At 38.9% G+C, this 19,664-nt stretch overlaps 1 protein-coding gene across 3 annotated transcripts in view; it reads left to right on the forward strand.

Annotated features, from left to right (window-relative positions):
* psen2 (presenilin 2) overlaps positions 1-19,642 on the forward strand; it is a 24,458-nt gene extending 4,816 nt beyond the window's left edge. Inside the window, exons 2-12 of one of the 3 annotated variants that reach the window (XR_005005970.1) lie at positions 418-599; positions 6,721-6,953; positions 7,172-7,313; positions 9,339-9,406; positions 10,471-10,691; positions 12,738-12,836; positions 13,300-13,368; positions 13,935-14,054; positions 14,652-14,767; positions 17,146-17,356; positions 17,456-19,642. Coding sequence is in view for 2 of the 3 variants with exons in the window: in XM_036557176.1 (XP_036413069.1) it covers positions 471-599; positions 6,721-6,953; positions 7,172-7,313; positions 9,339-9,406; positions 10,471-10,691; positions 12,738-12,836; positions 13,300-13,368; positions 13,935-14,054; positions 14,652-14,767; positions 17,146-17,301 (1,353 nt within the window). In the remaining variant the exon portion in view is untranslated. Of the gene's footprint in view, positions 1-417; positions 600-6,720; positions 6,954-7,171; positions 7,314-9,338; positions 9,407-10,470; positions 10,692-12,737; positions 12,837-13,299; positions 13,369-13,934; positions 14,055-14,651; positions 14,768-17,145 lie in introns of all 3 variants that reach the window. The other 2 variants (XM_036557176.1, XM_036557178.1) reach the window with 2 other exon arrangements.
* The last annotated feature ends 22 nt before the right edge of the window (positions 19,643-19,664 follow it).

Raw genomic sequence — 19,664 nt, forward strand, 5'->3', positions numbered from 1 at the left:
GAGGCGCAGGTAACGACATGTACTGACAATACTGAATAAATATATAATACAATTACTGAAGTTTCAGGACGACAGGAATGATACAGTCCAATGTCACTACAGTCCATATATGGATTATATAGTCCATATATCCTCTTGAGTTGATATAGTGCATATATGGAAAATAAGTGGCAAAAACGTCCCATTTTGAATTCAGTGTGTTTGTGATGTCATGGAAATCAACACATCTAAATATATCTGCCTGTTTAGTCTATAGCAGTTTAGCCCCACCCACTCACACTGAAGTCATGAGGTGGCATGAAATCATATATGGCATGATATCAATATGTTTAATGAAGTGCTTGATTAAGTTGTGTAATCCTTTTCGTTGATTTTGCATATTCACTATCTTTGCATTATCTTTGCCTTGTCCAACAGAAAATCCCCTTCTTTGCAGCTGTGTGTGATTTGCCCCCCACCCCGCTCCATTCATGAACACCTCGGACAGCGAAGAAGATGCTTGTAACGAGAGGACGGCGCTAGTGCAGTCTGAAAGTCCGTCCCTGCCCTCGTACACGAAGCAGAATGACCCGCAGCACAGCACGACAGAGCCAAAACGGGTGAGTGTGTGGCTGACGCACACGAACAAGGGTCTTTACTCTTTCCTCAGTGGTTTTATGGAACTACAGCTCACACGACTTTGGCTTGCGAATGTACAAGTGTCTCTGTACATAATTTATTCTTTGACAGGAGACCACGATATACTTTAGGTGCATTTTTTATCTGGTACATTGAAAATGTATGAAAGAAATGTTTGCAAATTCTACTGCTGACAATCTTATATTGGTTTAAAACTCATGCAACCCCAAAAAATGCTGTGGCATGATTTTTGTGAATTAAGACTGGGACATATGATGAAAGTATGTGCACACCTGACCATCACACCTATTTGACAGCGCAGTCTGATTTGCTGGATGTTCAACACTCTCTTCTCGATTTCTCATCAAATAAACATCTCAAAATGATTAAACCTTCATTTCTTTGCTCCTGAGTACAAACTACAAATAAATATGATAATAAAAAGTTGTTTCTTAAAGTCTGCTGAAAATAATGGTTGGGAAACGCAGATACAGATGCTTTAGTGATTAAGGGAGCGTCTATAATGTGCATAACATGACTTCTTTCTAAGTTCTATTTGCCTTGTATTTAACTAAAAGAAGGCAAATTCTTATACAATCTGGGATTTGTAGTTGTCTTAAGGGCCACTGTCTTTACTAAGTGGTTTGACATGATTTTGCCTTCTGTTAGCTAAATACATGGAAATTGCACTGTTTAGATGGTCCCCCATTAATTACTACAACGTCGGTGATCTATGATACCTGAAGAATCCAAATCCACCAAAAACCAGGGAGCAGCCGTATATCTGGGGAATTGAAGTTTACGCGCAGGTACCAGACATGTAGCCACCACACTGAACAGCAGACAGTCAGTTTTATGGACTTTCTATAAAAGAGTTTGGTGAAGTGTGGAAACATTGTTAAAGTTTCAGGACGTCAGGAAAGATAAAGCACAAAGTTAATACAGTCCATATCAGAGCCGCAACAATTATTCGATTAATCGATTAGTTGTCGACTGTTAAATGAATCAGCAACTGTTTTGGTAATCGATTAATCGATTTGAGTAATTATTTAAGAAAAGTTAGTAAAATTCTGATTCCTGCTTCTTAAATTTGAATATTTTCTGGTTTCTTTACTTCTCTGTGACATCAACCTGAATATATTTGGGGTGTGGCTAAAAAAAGACATTTGACGACGTCATCTTGGGCTTTGGAAAACACTGATCGACATTTTTCACCATTTTCTGACATTTTATAGAACAAAGAGTTAATCGATTAATCGATCAACAGATTAATCGACAATAAAAATATAATAAAAATAATCTGCCTGTTTAGCCTACAGCAGTTTAGCCCCGCCCACTCACACTGAAGTCATGAGTTGGCATGAATCATATAAGGCGTGACATCAGTATGTTTTATGTTTCTTGTGCGCAGGTACTAGACATTTAGCCAGTCCACTGAACAGTGGACAGTCACAGATTAGGCTCAGGTCATACATGACTAGTGAAAGGTGTGACAGACATGACCATATAGGGGTAGACAAAAATAGAATGTTCTAGGTACAACCGCATCACATGCATGTTACAACACACACAATACTGAATATTTGAGCAATAGAACACGAGAGGCAGTGTGTTATCGCAGAGTAACATCACAGCCGTGATCATCCACTCATGACCTCCAGTGGTCTATTGCTTTTATACAACAGTTAAATAAATAAAGTAAGAAATTAATAAATTTGGGCTGTGAATGTGGCATTTAATATGTTTTAATGTTCCTTCAGCCAAATTATAGTTCCTTATCGAGCAGCTTGTTGCTACGTCAGAGTAACGAACTCCGCTCACTCTCTGCACAGTCTGCTGTAAACCTCGCCTTCTGAAGCGTGGACTGGGCCATAAAACTGCCGCAATATCAGGTTTAGCTCAGTCTTGTCATTTTTTGCCAGATCAGTATTAATGTTGTTTTGTTCCAGCCAGTCTGTAAAGCATCTTACAGCCCATTTTGTTTGGCGAATGGTATTGGGTTCATTTCTGGCTGATTCCAGGTCGTTTAGCTGTTCTTCTGTCACAGCTGCCGACTGAAAAGCTGCTCAGTGGTGATGACAGTTTGGGAATTTAGTGTCGTCTCATCTTCAGAGTCTGACCAAATTGGCTGTCGGTCAAATGTGATCTTAAAAGTGTCCATTTTCTGTTTGTGGCAAAGTAAGAAGTAAAAACGTTCAAATGGCTTGAGCGTCTCCAACAGCTGTCAAAGTCGTTGCTTAGCAACACCGTCTCAGAGGAGTGATACAGTGTTCGTGAAAAAAACGTGATGTTATGGTGAAAGAACAGCACAGTTAGAACGCCTCTCAACCAGTCAGCTTGCGTGGCCGAAACTAACTGTTGTATAAAATGACATATAGCACAGCGGCTCATTACACAGCAGTACGTTCCTTCATTCCGGACCATTATGTTCACTGAGATTTAAAGGTTATTTATTTATTTATTTTTATTATTATTATTATTTAAAATATATTTGGTTGTGGTTTCTTCTCTGTACTTCAGGAGTGTGAAAATGTAGGTTTGGATGTTTATTTCATGAGCAAACAAGGAGAGAAAGTCAGATATCCAGTGAATGTCTGATACAAAAGCCACAGTACTGCACTGTCCAGAACACAAAAGGATCACAAACTATGTAGACGTTTTCTTTAGTTTGGTTTCCTTTCTGACAAGAATGACAAAAAAGGAACAGAATCAACAGAAAACCGTTGTTGGAATTCTGGTCTCAGCTGACCAGCACAGTTACCAGAATTTTCCAGCAGACTGTGGTGCAGAAGCAGCTGCTCTCATGATGCAAAAAGCTGCCCTTCTAATGTGCTTTAGGCAAATGAGGATGTACAGAGATAAAGGCTTCTTGGAAGCTGTTTCCCAGAATGCTTCCGGCTAAAACGTTTGGTTTATTGTGGGAGAGACAGATCATGAAAATTGTGTCACGTGACTGTAAATGTATGCACTTTTGCATATTTACATAATTTGTCCTGTCAGAAATGTTACCACTGTAGTTTTTTGGAAAATCTGAAGGATCAGCAGCCCTTTCGTGTGCTAAAGTCCGACTTTCAGACCAGCTAATCTTGTTAATCTTGTCAAAATGTTAAGACTTTTTTTCCCATTAAAATATCTTTAATGGAAATCTGCTCTATGCACGTGACTGGTCTCAGTGATTCGTCAGTACATTAGTGAGCAGTAGTAAGTCGAGAAGTGTGATTTTGAAGATGTTATGCTGCCCATACTGTTAAACAATGACTGACTATGTAGCCTAATAAGTGGATGTAGAGCTGTATAGTTTCCACCTCTGGAAGCCGCAGCTGGCTCCACAGGCCTTATGCACTTGAGGCAGCTCGCTCTGCCCTTGTGATTGTGGTCATATGAATTGGCTTTCACATCCTCATACAGTTGAAAGAGTAGGAGGGGCTAATATGAGATCAGCATGTTCATTCTGAGATATGAAGCCTGTCTTTATGCAGTATTTCAGTGTTTATAATGCCAGAAATATCTTGATACTGATACTAAGATAGTATATGTCAGTGTAGCTGCATAGTACATCGCTGTATGTACTGTAGTTACATCTGTGAATGCACTGTGCAAAATACAGCATACACATTTGCACTAAATGCTGGTACATAGTATGTGCCACTGTACTGTTATGTCTATACACAATATGCATAATTCTAAAAGGGTAGTTGAGCAAAAAAATTGAGTGTACATTATTTCCCCCCTTACCCCAGATTTTTTTGTAAAACCTTCCCTCAAAAACAGAAAATGTGTTTTATGATCACACATATTACTATATGCTTACAATTCACTGCTGAAAGCCAAAAATCTCAGACCCTGTTTGAATTTTTTCATAAAAATAATTTTTACAGAGCAGATCACTGAAGAGACGCCATCTGTTTATAGTTTATAGCCCAGATTTGTGGAAAAATGGGTCGACTTTCAGTAGAAAAAAAAATTGTGAGTTCAGCTTCTTTTATTATAAGGGTTTAAAATTACATCACCCATCTATTTGACTGGAAAGAAGACAGTTACAGCTCTCATACGACCCCCACCTTCTGAATGTAGCTTATGAAATATGAAAGTTATGAGGAATATGACGAAGTGCTTTTTGGAACCATCGGTGGTGTCAAAGGGGTCGAATAGGTTAAGATAAGATAAGACAATCCTTTATTAGTCCCACTATGGGGAAACTCTGTGTTACAGCAGCAAAGGGAGAGCAAGGCATTCAAGAAAATATAAGAAGTAACAAGAAGAGAATTAACAAGCAAGTAATTAACCTTGTTAACTACTTAACAAGGTTTTTAAAAAATAAGATAAAAAATATAAATTCTGTCCTTCAAAAAAATTAACAATATAAAGGATTATAAATAAATAAAAGCTAATATTTACACCGTAAGGTTATTTTGCCCAAATTTCACATAGAGTTTTGCACATGAGGTACTGATTTATGTTACACATGGGACAGTGAGGAGTTAACAATATAAACGTTATAAATAGAAACGCAAAAGATCTTTACACTAAAGAGATATTTTAAAAATATTGCACATAATATTGATTATATTGCACACAGGTATTGGTGACGAATTCCACAGTCTATGTTCTGTAGGTGTGTGAGGTCTAATGGGGGTGGAGGAGGGTTCTACTGGGAGCAGTGCTGGTTGTACAGCCTAACAGCAGCAGGAAAAAAGGACTTAAGGACTTAACAGCACTTAATAATCGTTTGGGGACCTAAGACACCAATTGGTCCAATTTGAAAGCAGATTTTTTTTTTCTATTCTTCTGTTATAAAAGTCTTTAGCTGCGTAACAGTATAAAAGCCTTCATTGTCTTATTTGCGCTTCATAGTGTGCCACATATTTTCAGTAAGCATTAAGTGTGTGCCACTAATACCACCCCTTACCATGACAGACCGTGGCTTTTAAACTTTGTACTGGTAACAGTCTGGATGGTCTTCTTCTTGTCTGACTGGGAGAACACAATGTCCGTTATTTCCAGAAACAGTCTGAAAGTTGACTTGTTAGACTACAGTACATGTTTCCACTGTGCATCAGTCCATTACAGATGAGCTTGAGCCCAGAGAAGTCGGCAGCGTTTCTGGAAGTTGTTGATATGACTTCCACTGTGCGTAGTACAGTCTCAACTTGCGTTTGTTGATACAGCGACGGGCAGTGTTTATTGACAGCAGTTTGTCAAAGTATTCCCGAGCCCATAACTTTTAGTACAGTGTCTGAGGGGTCGAAGGTCATGTGCATTCAGGAGTGGTTTTCGCTATTGTGTGTTATGTACAGAGAATCTTCTGGATTCCCTGAGTCTTAATGATATTATGCACTGCAGATCGTAAAATAACTAAAATCTATGATTTGAATGATTGCATTGATGTTTTTTGATCATTTCACAGTATTCTTAGTTTTAAATAGCCCTGTTTAATATTTTTTGGAAAGTATTGCAGGTGTCAGCTTATGAATGAACATATATGTACAAAAAAAGAGAATGTGATAAGATAAAATATTAAATATCTTGTCTTTGTACTGTTTTTTTTTTTTTAAATATAGGTCGAAGTGGATTTATAGATCACTGTTTTTCTTTAACATACTGTGCCAACTTTCTTGGAATTGAGGTCTGCAGCTTAAAAGTAATAGAAGCTTATGTAGACCAGTTAGCGTTGTGCTAACTGCATGACTGAATTACAAACTTGCCTCAAACTGTGTTGAGTTGTTAAGTACTCTTAAACCAAATCAGTAAGTTTATTTATATGTAATGACTTATTGCTATCTATAAAAAATTACAGAAGACAAATTCCCTTCAAGATGGCTAAGACTAGTTGGAATGGTTATGTTCTATGATTTTATGATAACATATGTACCGATATGTATGCCAAAAGACAATAAAACATTTTTTACCAAATAATTTAGCCAATTCAGTGTACATACAAACATGTCTTGGCTGACTTGAAGGGAAAATTGTGAATTGGCTAAACTAGTCCCTTAATTGTACATCTGTGTACATGCATAGCTGTGTAGTATGCATAACTGTACTCTTCATCTTCATCACTATTTTGTGCTCGTCCTCATCATCTTCATCGTCTTATCTCAGCGCCGGCCTGCTAACTCAGACTCTGAGGCGGGGAGTGTTACCCACGGGGGCACTGCCGCGGCAGAGGGGCGAGACCCTGGCCACGTCCCGGACGGTGAGGATGAGGAGCTGACGCTGAAGTATGGTGCCAAACACGTTATCATGCTCTTCGTCCCGGTCACGCTCTGTATGGTGGTTGTCGTGGCGACCATCAAGTCTGTCAGCTTCTACACCGAGAAAAACGGCCAGCAGCTGTAAGTTAAAGAAACACCTCTTAACTTAATTATATTGTTGTTTTTGTTTGTTGATTTATGATATATTGCAAAAACGTAATCATTACATTATTAAGAAGGTTAGGTTGTGTTTTGGGGGGTTTGCAGCATAACGAGCACTACTTTTCAGCAGTCTTCTTTATTTATTCTCACATTTGGCTCAGATATTCACGTAAATGACTGTTTGTCCTTTTTTTTAGGATCTACACTCCATTCACAGAGGACACCAACTCTGTGGGCCAGAGGTTGTTGAACTCTGTGCTCAACACCATTATCATGATCAGCGTGATTGTGGTCATGACCATATTTCTGGTGGTGTTGTACAAGTATCGTTGCTATAAGGTAAAAAATCTTCTTTGAGAATCCAACAAGCTCTTGTTGGTTGGAGAAACACGCATGATTTATATGAATAAAATGTGATCATGATATAATTTATTCATAGAAATCATCTAGAATCGCAGTCCAGATCAGATGTCTTGTTTGGTTGGTGCTGATTCTAGAATGTTCTCCCCCTGTTCACACTGTTCTAGAATGTTCTCCCCCTGTTCACACTGTTCTAGAATGTCATTCCCCTTTCACACTGTTCTAGAATGTTATTCCCCTTTTCACACTGTTCTAGAGTGTCTTCCCACATTCACATGATTCTAGAATGTCCCCCCCCTACTCACGCTGTTCTAGAATGTCCTCCCACATTCACATTGTTCTAGAATGTCCTCCCCCTGCTCACGCTGTTCTAGAATGTCCTCCCACATTTCACACTGTTCTAGAATGTTCTTCCCCTGCTCACGCTGTTCTAGAATGTCTCCACCCATTAATGTTGTTCTAGAATGTCTCCCCCATGTTCACATTGTTCTAGAACGTTCTCCCCTGTTCACACTGTTCTAGAATTTCCTCCCAGTCCACGCTGTTCTAGAATGTTCTCCACTGCTCATGCTGTTCTAGAATGCCTCTGCTCATTTACATTGTTCTAGAATGTCCCCCCACATTCACACTGTTCTGGAATGTCTCCCCCATTCAAGCTGTTCTAGAATGTCTCCCACAATTCACACTGTTCTAGAATGTCTCCCCCCATTCACGCTGTTCTACAATGTCTCCCTCACCCCTCACACTGTTCTAGAATGCCCACCCCCTTTCTCTGTTCTAGAGTGTCTCCCCCACCATTCACGCTGTTCTAGAATGTCTCCCCCCATTCACATTGTTCTAGAATGTTCTCTGGTATTTAGTTGACGTCACACAACCGACAGCAGCACTTGTAGAGCCACCGTTTGTACACTGTTAGTTAATAAAGCATCCTGACAGGTAAAATCTAGGTTTCGTGTGCTGCGTGGTTCACTGATGCAGTGACAACAGCAACAAAAATAAAACGGTGTAAGCTTTTGTAGCATCCCGGCTGTCCGATGTCAAGAGGGGAAAGATTTAGGAAAGGGAAAAGGGGGGAAGATGGAGAAACATTTGTTTATCAGTCTAAGTTCTAGCTTATCACTAGCAGCATGCAGCTGCAAACTCTGTATACCAGACTCTTTGGAGACGAGCACAGCGGTCAAGACTCTATTCTTATCTGACTTGAGGCAACAATCAGTTTTAAGTCCAGGTGCAGTCCAAGTAAGTTTCCTGATGGTCTGGACTGATAGCCGGTATGCTCTCTGTTACATTTATTTCTGATGGTAAACGAGTGTGCATGCCACCCATCTGTTCGGAGGTGAAAGAAGCTTATTCAAGCTGCACCAGGCTTTAACAACAGGAATAAAATAAAATTTGCCCATTATGGTAGATTTATTAGCCTTCTAACTTTTTTGTTAAACAATGTTGATGATGGTAAAATAACCATCAATCTAAAAAACGTTTTGTTTCTGTACTATTTTGCCTTATATCACCCTGCATGCACCTCCACAGCACGAACATGTTACATGCCTTTAAAACTGTTTTAGTTCACAATTTTATCACAAAGGTATTGCGATGAAAATACAGTCTCAGGTAGTGTATTTGTAACCGTTTCATGTAATAACTTTCTGTGAGGGAAAGCCTTTAAACTCTTCAGACGCCTGGTTCCTAATCCAAATTTCACATCAAACCACACTGAATGACTTTCTTTACATCAATTATGTAGAGATGTTGTAAAATCAGTGAATCCCCCATTTAAATTGCAATATTGATCAGAAAAATCACAATTAGATATTTTCCCCAAATCGTTCAGCCCTGGGATTGATGATGATGATAATTCATTTTCTCTATATGTGATTAATATATTGGCCACTGTAATTTGTGCTCCCCTAGATTTAATGCCTTGATGTTGAATATCAGAGTCATATGTTTAATATTTTTATATGACAGGAATGTTTGTAATCATACTGTTTATTCTTTTACCAGTTTATCCATGGCTGGCTGATCTTGTCGTCTCTAATGCTGCTGTTCTGGTTCAGTTACATGTATCTGGGGTGAGTCACGCCCTTCTCTGTGGGCTTTATAGAGAAATAAACTGTAATAATAGAGTGGCGGGTATTGCAGCTTCTGGTTACACGCTGTGGAGTGTTTGCTTCTTTTGTGTAACTAATATAACAGGAAGTTCTATTGTAGCTTCATAGGAACTAAAAAGTGGATTCAGTACTGATTTTGACCTTTAATGTTATTAAAATATATATTGTGTTATGTTTTATTTACGATGCTGTGATGTCGTTTTCATGCTCTTGAGCCACATTCGCAAAGAATTTGTTCACAGTTCTTACAGATTTTAAAGGCGGATCGCTGTGCTAAAAGAAACTTCATCTGGGAACTTAAGTCTTTGTAAAGCCTTTATTTTTAAATGAAATGTATTGCATATTCCCCCATGATCCTCCAGAGTAACATCCTATAGACAATTACTTTAATCTACGAACAAAGCTATTTTAAATGCAATTTATATTACTCAGTAGTGAGCCTAAATAAGACAGTGCAAATGTGATAATTATCCTTTTAGTGCTTCTGCATGTTTTATTCAGCATTTTAGAAACTGTAGAGTTAATATTTCCACCTAACAAGACTACTCTTAACTCTCTTCGACTTTAAATCATAATAAACTATCTCTTCTTCTGCAACCCCATTTCCAAAAAAGTTGGGATTAACCACCAGGTGTTTTTTTTATTTTTTTTGGCATTACACAACTTTACCAGCCGTTTGTTGCCCCCGTCCCAACTTTTTAGGAACGTGTTGTTGGCATCAAATTCAAAATGGGCATATCTCAGTTTCAACATTTGATATGTTGTCTTTGTATTATTTTCAATTAAATATAGGGTTTAAATGATTTGCACATCATTGCATTTTGTTTTCATTTACATTTACATCCCAACTTTTTTGGAAATGGGGTTGTACTTACACACAAATGACCTTATTAATAGAAAGTTACAGGCTGCTCTTTCCACACAGTTTTTCTAAGTTACGAGTAAGAAAGCATTTATATAAAATTACACCTTGCTTTTGTTGTTTTCACTGCCAGTAACTGCAGCTTCTAACCCTCTGTCTTCAGGGAGGTGTTTAAGACGTATAATGTGGCGATGGATTATCCGACGGTGGCGATGATTATCTGGAACTTTGGAGCGGTGGGGATGATTTGTATCCACTGGAAGGGTCCTCTACAGCTTCAGCAGGCTTACCTCATCGTCATCAGCGCTCTGATGGCCCTCGTCTTCATCAAATACCTACCAGAGTGGTCAGCCTGGGTCATACTAGGGGCCATCTCTGTCTACGGTGAGGCTGGAGAACATATGTCTCAGCATTGGTTAAACCAGGGGTGCCAACTTTTTTGTCTTGGGAAACAAAATGTAATGTAGGGATGCACAAGGATATCGGTATCAGTCTCTTTTTTGTGCTTCAAAACTATACACACCAGACGCGAAGCGCTTTTTTAATGGAATTTCACCAAGTTCAATGCGTTGGGAGAACGGGTAAACTGTGGCATCTTACTGGATGCTTTCCACTTTGGAAACATGAAAGGAGAACAGAGTTGCACTGCTTCATTTAAGACCTAAAACTTTTAACTCCTTTACTCACAGCTCGGATCTCTGTAAAATTCAGTTTGAGCTGATTTTAGAGATGCAGCACCACACGAGAAACTAATCGCTTCTACATGTAACTCCATGTTTGTAGCCTAGTTTGAGATGCTTTTGGAGATTTTAATGTGTTTATCATGATATATGTTCTATAATTGGGGCACACTTTGGGCAGCCCTGGGATAAACGCTTTTGATTATTTAAATTTTTGTCCTCAGTAAACCATCAAATTATCGTTATATGAACATTTAATGATGAATGGACCAATAGAAATGCTGCAAAGCAAACCTTTCAAGTAACAGATGTTACTAAGATCTTTTGTTGTACTGTACAGTTGACATTTTGGAACTGTTGAATTGGGCATTAGACACTTCGTTCTCAGAAGGTAGCCAGTTTGCGATTGTGGTGTATATGTGCTTCTAGTTCTTGGTTTCTTTTTCATTTGTTGGCTTCCTCTTTTCAGCATTTGCACTTGTTTTTCATTAATAGCGAGTTTGTTTAGTCGTACATATTTAGCACATCCTGTAGGGGATGAAATGTCATCTTCCCAGTCTGAGACTCTATTAGCTGTTAACAGTTCTTCTCAATCAGAAATCCAGTGTATTACATTATATAAAGACACCCCTTCTAATGAGGGAATTCAGCTACTTTAAGGTGCTGATGCAGGAATTTAGTGGTGCATATGCACGCAGCTTGTATAATCTCTATAGAAAAGCATTGACCAATAGAGTGGGACGCTGTGGAGCACATGAACCCTAAGGTCAGCATGCCCAAAAAACATGCATTTAAGGTAACCGTGTCCAAAGCCAAAACATGTTGGAGCTTTTATTGGGCCTGAAATTTTGGTCCAAACCCAAATACAGCCCAAGAATCTTCTTTCTAAGTCTGAACCCAACAAAATTCTGCTTGAAACTGACCAGAACCAGCCCATCATCGGCCAGAGTGCCAGTTAAATTACAGCAGAGCAACAGTAACAGCCATCATTAGATCATGGATGAATAAAATAAAAATAAATAAAAAAGATAAAATAATCAGCTGTCCGAATTTACATTTAAATTCCACTTTAACTTATTCGTCAAGTAATAGTACTTTCGGACAACATCCCGAACGTTAGCCGGCCTGAACCCGACTGAGCCCAACATGAGCAGTCGAGTCCCATCAGGTTCGGACAGATATTTCAAGCTCTGCTAGAGGGGTTTAAAGACCCCCAGCCTTGGGCTGTGAAGCAGTAGAGCAATAACTTTTAATCGTTTTTTTTAATACTTTTAATCGTTTAATCTCACTAATGCTGATGTGGTAGCTTGCAATCAAATCCTCACAGCAATGTTCCAACATTTAGTGTAAAGCCTTCCCAGATGAGTAGAGGCTGTTACTGCAGCAAAAGTGGACAAAATGTTGTTATTACCTTTGATTTCAAAAGAAACACTGGATGAGCAGAAATCCACAACCAGTTTCCAAGCCCACACACGGACTAAGAGGAATTTCCAATGGTGATGCACTACTGGCACTGCGGTCAGGTCCAAGATAGAGCTTAATCCATGTTCAGGGAACCAGCCCGAAATGTCTTAATCACACTCTGAAAAATGGCCCCATGGCTTCCAGTGCTAATTTTACTTCAGATTAACCTTCATGCAGAAAATAAGCTCTTCATTTCACTGACTGTCACTGATTCTCAGTTCAAAATCATTTTTTAAGTCAAGAACTAGTCTTCATCTAAAAGTGTCCGCTGTGATCTTTCCTGCAGATTTGATAGCCGTGCTGTGCCCCAAGGGTCCGCTGAGGATGCTGGTGGAAACGGCGCAGGAAAGGAACGAGCCCATCTTCCCTGCACTCATCTACTCCTGTGAGTTACATTACAGTCCACGCACTCATCCTGACGGGTAACGATGGGTTCACGTCCATTACAACCCATTCAGGTTCAGCTCAACCAGATCACCCTTACAAAAAAGTATACTTAAAGTTCATTTTATTAAGTAAACTTAAGTAAAGTAAGTATCTGTTTGAGCACTCTGGATCTCTGGAAGTGTAAAAATATTCAAGTCAGAAAGACTCTATCCTTTTTAGGGAACACTGGATATAATTAAGCTTAATGTATTTATTGTCTTCTTTTTCATTTACAAACCTCAAGTACTTATTCTTTATTGTTTTTGTGAAACATTGTATTATCTCTATTATAATATTGCTTAATAATAATAATAATAATAATAATAATAACTTGGTTTATGCAGTTACTATACACTAGTTGTTGTTTACTGTAAAGTTAACATCTCTCTCTCTCTCTCTCTCTCTCTCTCTCTCTCTCTCAGCTGCAATGGTCTGGATGGTAGGGATGGCCAGTCCATCTCAAGCCACTGATAACGCTGACCGGAGTACAGGTCAGTGTGTCAAACTCCGTTATCGATATTCCAGTCATTATGGCACCATGACTGTCTGAGAATATCTCTAGTCATAACAAGAAGAGAAAAGCCTTAATTATAATGGAACTGTGAAATGTGGCTCTTGATTACATTTACAGCTTTTGGCAGATACTTTTATTCAGAGCGACTTAAGCCCATTTCACACCGGACGCTTGTGTGCTGTGAGACGAAAGCGATTTCTGTTTAACACAATACAAATGTCTGTATTGTCCTTTTTATTGCTTTAATAAATGTATGTAGATGATATAAAAAGACATAAGACTTTCTGTCTTGACTGTTTCTGGCTTTCTGATCATGTGGTGAGAGGCTATATGAAGAAGTGGAGATGCATGTGGGTTCACAACACTAATTTAAGGGACTTCTAAGAGTTAAAACTGATTAATATGGGCGTGTATAGCGTGAGGCCAATTAAAGGCTTTTCCCTAGAACCATACCTCAAAGCTAAGAACCATTTGTTATCCTTTACTTATTTAGAGTGTGTGTTTTGGCCTGTCTGGGTATTTAAAGTATTTCTTTTGCCTCAGATGAAGAAGCACATCATAATGAAGACAGAGCTGTGGAAGGGGAAGAGGCGGAGCCTCAGAGACCGACAGTCCGTGGGCAGAACAGAAGTCACTCAGTGGAAGAGGAGCTGGAGGAAGACAGTAAGTGGTTTCCATCGCAGTAAACCTGACAGCACAACAAATCTGTCAACTTCACACTGTTTTCAGAAAAGAGTGCTGATCTAGAATCAGTGCTGATCAAGCTGTAGAAATAAAGTTGACTGCTTTTTGACTCAAATTGGTGAAGATGGAAATATAATCCACAAACTATATACAGTTGTTTGCAAAAATGTTGGACGCCCCTGGTCGAATTACATGTCTTATAGATTTTATAAGAGAAAGATTTTATACAGAGAACACACTTCTGCACATTTTAATGCACATTTACTTTAATACTACAATTATTCAAGTTCTTGGTAATGAGAAAACAATAATAAAAGATTCACAACCAGCACTCATCAGTTTTTGATCTGTGTTTTTATGTCAACTGCCCAAAATAAACACTGAACACCTAAAACCTGTTACATTTTGTGCTATTTGTCCAAAAGCAATAGAAAGCTCTGCTATTTTGTCTGGCAGAGTTGCTGTTTAGGAGGTGTTCTTGTGACAGTGTTAGTTTTTTAATAGTGGGAGGCATTAGTCACAGAGTGTCTAGCATTAGTTACACAAGCAGCTGACTAACTGACTGTCTCTGTGTAGGGGGAGTGAAGCTGGGGCTGGGAGACTTCATCTTCTACAGTGTTCTAGTGGGGAAGGCCGCAGCCACAGGAGGAGACTGGAACACTACGCTGGCCTGCTTCGTAGCCATCCTCATTGTGAGTGATCTACCAGCTCAGATGTTCAAGCTGTTCTGTCATACCTGTGTGGGAGAAGTCTCCATTCACGCTGTTCTACAGTGTATGACACTGTATGACTTAGGCCCAGTCCCATTTCCCCCTTTGCTCCTACTACTTAGCCCTTACCCCTCCATTTGGCGCATTCACGTCTAGGGTAGGGTGAAGTGTTAGGTCTACATGGCCCTCCACACTGAGGTTTTTCAGAGACACTCCAAACAGAGAGTTAGCTGCATAAATGATCAAGGAAACACACAAATGCGAATATTTTTTCCATTAAAAATTCGATAACCACTGTATTGTCTTAGTTTAATGTCGTTTCAGTGTATTATGGTCGTTTTCTTCATAACAAACATAAAAAATCACTAGTAGTATGCTAATGTCTCGGTAGCTAGCTTGCTAAATTTCCCATTCCACCTTAAATGGTGCAGCAGTTCTGAGGCCTGAGGCGCCAGAATGTAACTGCTGCATCATTTAAGGTGGAACGGAAAAATCCGAACAAGTTAGCCAATAGCTGACTTCAGCTTCACATCACTGAAGATTTAGGGATTGGCGATAATAACTGTCGCACCCACTCCCCCCCTTGAAGGCCTGTTATGATGCCCTAAATTTAACGAAAGACCAGCAGCAACGTCGCTGAACTTTACCACTAACGTTATCACTGCCAGAGCACAGCTGTGAGGTACTGCTCTTTTTTATTTGAGGGTCCTATTTTGTAGGGGAAGATTTTAATCACTACTCCTTCTAACTCAGTTCCAAGGGGCAAAGTGACACTTGAAAAACAAGGGGTAGGAGTAAAAAAAAAGAAATGGGATTTGGCCTTACTGCGATCTGTGAAGACCGACTTCCATTATTTCAAGGTTCCATTAATTGTCTTGGCTACATTTAAAGAGGATATTGTGACAATGTGATATTTTGCCAAACCATCACTTTAAGACACCCAAAGAGAGTTTTTACACTTTAAACAGATTTGAGTTTATGACAAATGTTTATTTTAATTACAATTTAGTCATGGCAGATTCCCACCCTCTAGCTACCCTCTAGGGGGTATTTCCCCCATCACACAATGCTACCAAGCTGTGAGGGTGAGCACGCCCCCCCTTTAAAATATGTGAAGTATCACCACATCTTTTATGCTGTTCATGGAGACCACAACACGCTTGGAGGAGAGCACTAACTACAGATTCTGTTAGCATCACGCTGAGTGATGGGGAGAGAGCGGGGACCATCCTACCCAGTCAGAGAGAGAGAGGAAAGTTATGCTCTCTTGGACCTCCGACCCCGGATGGCTACGGCATCAAGCCCTTTATAATTCACTGGAAAATGACAGACTACATGTAATAATAGACTCCTGGTTAACCCTGAGTTTAGCCAAAATTTAGCTTCCTATTCCATAACCCCTATTTTAAGGTGTACTCCTTTACTCCTTGTGCTGTAACTAAGTGTTGTAGTTGTTAGGTTAAATATTTTGTGGTAATATTTCCATGAAAGCACTTCTTCCCTAAAAGGCATTAGCTGATAGCTGCATATAATAACCACATATTTGGAGTTGCAGTGTTGATTCCATCTCTGTGTATACTTTGTTTGCAGAACTTGAAATCAAGCCTTGAAGATAAAGCAGGCGTTTAATGCCTGTTATCTCTAGAGTGAAATATGCTAGTTTTAATATTAGAGGAAGATAAAGTGGAATGCTCAGATAAATGGTTGACTCAGAACTGCTAACATTGCTGAGAGTAAACAGAAGCTAGTAGGAGCCAGTTAGCATAATAGACCATATTTTAATTCATATTTAGCAACATAGATTTAAGTTTTCTTAATAAAATGATGGGCCTCTAAAGGAACTGCAGATAGCAAGCATGTATCGGTCCGTGGCTTAGCACCCTGCTGACTACGCCAGTACTGGTCCACACTCGGACCACCCAGATTATTACAAGGTATGGCTAGCTTTTAATCTCCTCAGGCAGAATTTAAATGCACACAGGCTTTTATTTTGGAAAATAAACTGACAATTATAAAAATTAGACAGAAAAAAATGAATGACTAGGCCTTATATAAAACAATTTGGTTGAATATGTTGTGCTGGATTGGTTACAGCTGTATAACCGACTATATTTATTACATTACAGTTAAAATGATTTAACTAATTGGCAAAGGATAACGATGAAAAGTGGCTTTTCGTTTAGTGGGCCAACAGTGGCCCGCTGTCCACTTGCTATCTGGGATGAAAGCTTAATCGGGGTCACTTAGCGTAATGCATCATAGTTTTATTCATAGGTAGCCACATCAGCATTATTAATGAAGATTTCTTTAAGGCTCTTGAGACAGTTCTGCTTACACCGCACTCCTTTTTGTCTTTGTAGGGTCTCTGCCTCACTCTGCTGTTACTGGCCATCTTTAAAAAAGCTTTGCCGGCTCTGCCGATCTCCATAACATTCGGACTGGTCTTCTACTTCTCCACGGACAACCTGGTGCGGCCGTTCATGGACAACCTGGCAGCTCATCAGTACTATATCTGACCAAGGCTCCAGAGTGGTGACGTGGAGGGTTGTACTGCCTGCTGGGAAGCCATAGGTGCGCACCAGTGACCTTGGTGTACTATATTTCAGTGAGAAAAATTAAAAATGTCTTTTATTTATCCTCGTATCTGAGATGGCTTTGATCTTATCTAAGACGATAGGGTGTTTGAGAGCAGGCTGGTTGATGACGCACCTGGATAAGCTAACTGATGACAGCCGCACGGGTCAAACAGCCAGTCAACTCTGCACTGCTGGTCAGATATGAAGAAAACGCAGTATCTGTGGTAGACGACGTCTGGCGTTGAAATCTTGGGTCATATGTATCAGATGTCTTACAGAAAGTGTGATGAACTATTCTTAGCAACTGTTGCTAGGTGGGAAAAGCTTTACAGAATGTCAGCAAACATCCCATTCAAGCTAATGGAGCAGAAAATGTTATACTATTATTTAGGGATATCCAGTTGTTTCAGAATAATATCGGCTAGGGCTAAACAAAGTGGGCCAGGTGAATTAAATGTGATTATTTACTATAAATTAAGCTCCATGAAGACCAACAAATCCATTTTAGCTCCATGTTGTTAGATTAAATTCCCCCCCTTAAAACTTAATGCTGAATAATAGAGTTTATAATTAAAACTGCTGCGCTTAAAAATTGCACTTCTCCAAACTGCGATTGTGATAAAAAATATGATTAAATATTCAGCCCTAATATTGGCAGATATAAAAGAAAGACCTGCATTGGATGATTAGAGTTGAGAAATAATTCAAACCAATATTTGATGACACATTTAATCTATTGTGGAAAATAATTTACTTTTCATTTTACTGCATTTGTAATTCCTATAGAAATTACTGCATTTCTCCATAACGATAACATGAATTTAGACTGAATATTTACATTTTGTGACAAATGACAACTGACATTGACGAATATGTACAGAAAAATATCAGATATCGACATCGACCCAGAATTCCCGTGTCGGTGTGTCTCTACTATGTTCGCTAATGTTCTGTAAAGCTTGTCCAACATAATGACAACAGTTGCTACAGCTAGAACACGTCTGTGGGCAGAACATGCTGGTTCAGTCGGATGTGTGAGGCCAAAACTGATCCTAGATCAGCACTCTTATTATGACATTTGCTGCATTTGCTCCAGGTCAGAAGTTGCCTTGACTGACTTCTCTGGCGCTAGATACGGTGTTCAGATGTGGGCTGGGTTTCCCTAAATACTCTTTGTTGCCTTCTTGTCTTTGAAAAACTTGCAAAGAAACAGTTATTCCAAAGCATCAACCCCCAGTAATATAAAATGTATTCAGCACCACAGAATGAACCATGTTCTTAAGCTCATGTAGCGTCTTATCTGGAAAAAATAAATGTTCTTGCCAGACGGTGGCTGTCATTTCGGAGGTACTGTAGACAGCAAAATTGTTGTATTCTAGGTTTTGCATTACAAGATATTAGCTGTGTTAATTTGACAGTTAATATCAAAGGCCTATATTCTTGTAAATGGTGCTCTGTTAATCTATTTACGGTGTTACGTTTTAGCAATTATGACTTTGTAAACCACGCATGACAAAGTAATCTGACCATTTGATTTAGCCTTATAATCTTTGTGTGAAACCATTTCTTAGATTTAACATTAGTGAGAATCATTTAACCCAAAATCAAGCTACAATCGTGTGCAAAAGTTTGGTCAAATTTTATGCTTGAATAATTTACTAAAGTGAGTACGTTTCTGAATTTTGAATATTGGAAATAAAATGTGGCCTGTGCAAAAGTTATAGCACAGTACATTTTGTTTTGTTTTTTTTGTTAAGTAAATAGAAATTATGAACTATTATTTGCAGAAAAATTTTATATTCAATTTGGTTCCCCGTAAATGATAAACTTATTTTCATTTAGAAAATCAGCAAAACATAACTGACCAGGGGTGTTGAAACTTTTGCATACGACTGTGTTATACTAACCCTCACAAAAATGGATTTGATTCCTGTAAAATTCTGAAGAACCCCAGATCGGCCGAGTTCTTCCTTTCCACTGGCCGTTAACTCAACGGCTGTCGGATCATTCTGCCCTGAAAAGAAAGTACAACCACAAAAATGAAGGCAGCTGTGAGAGTCTTAAACTGATCTACTGCTGAACGGAAAGTTTTTTGCATATGCTGAGAGTGTAATCTTTATACTGAAGAGGAAATATATATTTTATAAATTATGGTGTAAAGTTTTAATTGATTTTGTATGGTCACATACGACAGGAGAATCCCTCACCGGTGGTTTTTTTTTTTTGGTTTTTTAGTCATGTAAATTCTACTGTTCTGGAAGAAATAAGTGTAAATTGTAAACAAACTGGACAATAAACTGAAA

Source organism: Colossoma macropomum, unplaced genomic scaffold, assembly GCF_904425465.1.
Source record: "Colossoma macropomum unplaced genomic scaffold, Colossoma_macropomum, whole genome shotgun sequence".
Classification (NCBI taxonomy): domain Eukaryota; kingdom Metazoa; phylum Chordata; class Actinopteri; order Characiformes; family Serrasalmidae; genus Colossoma; species Colossoma macropomum.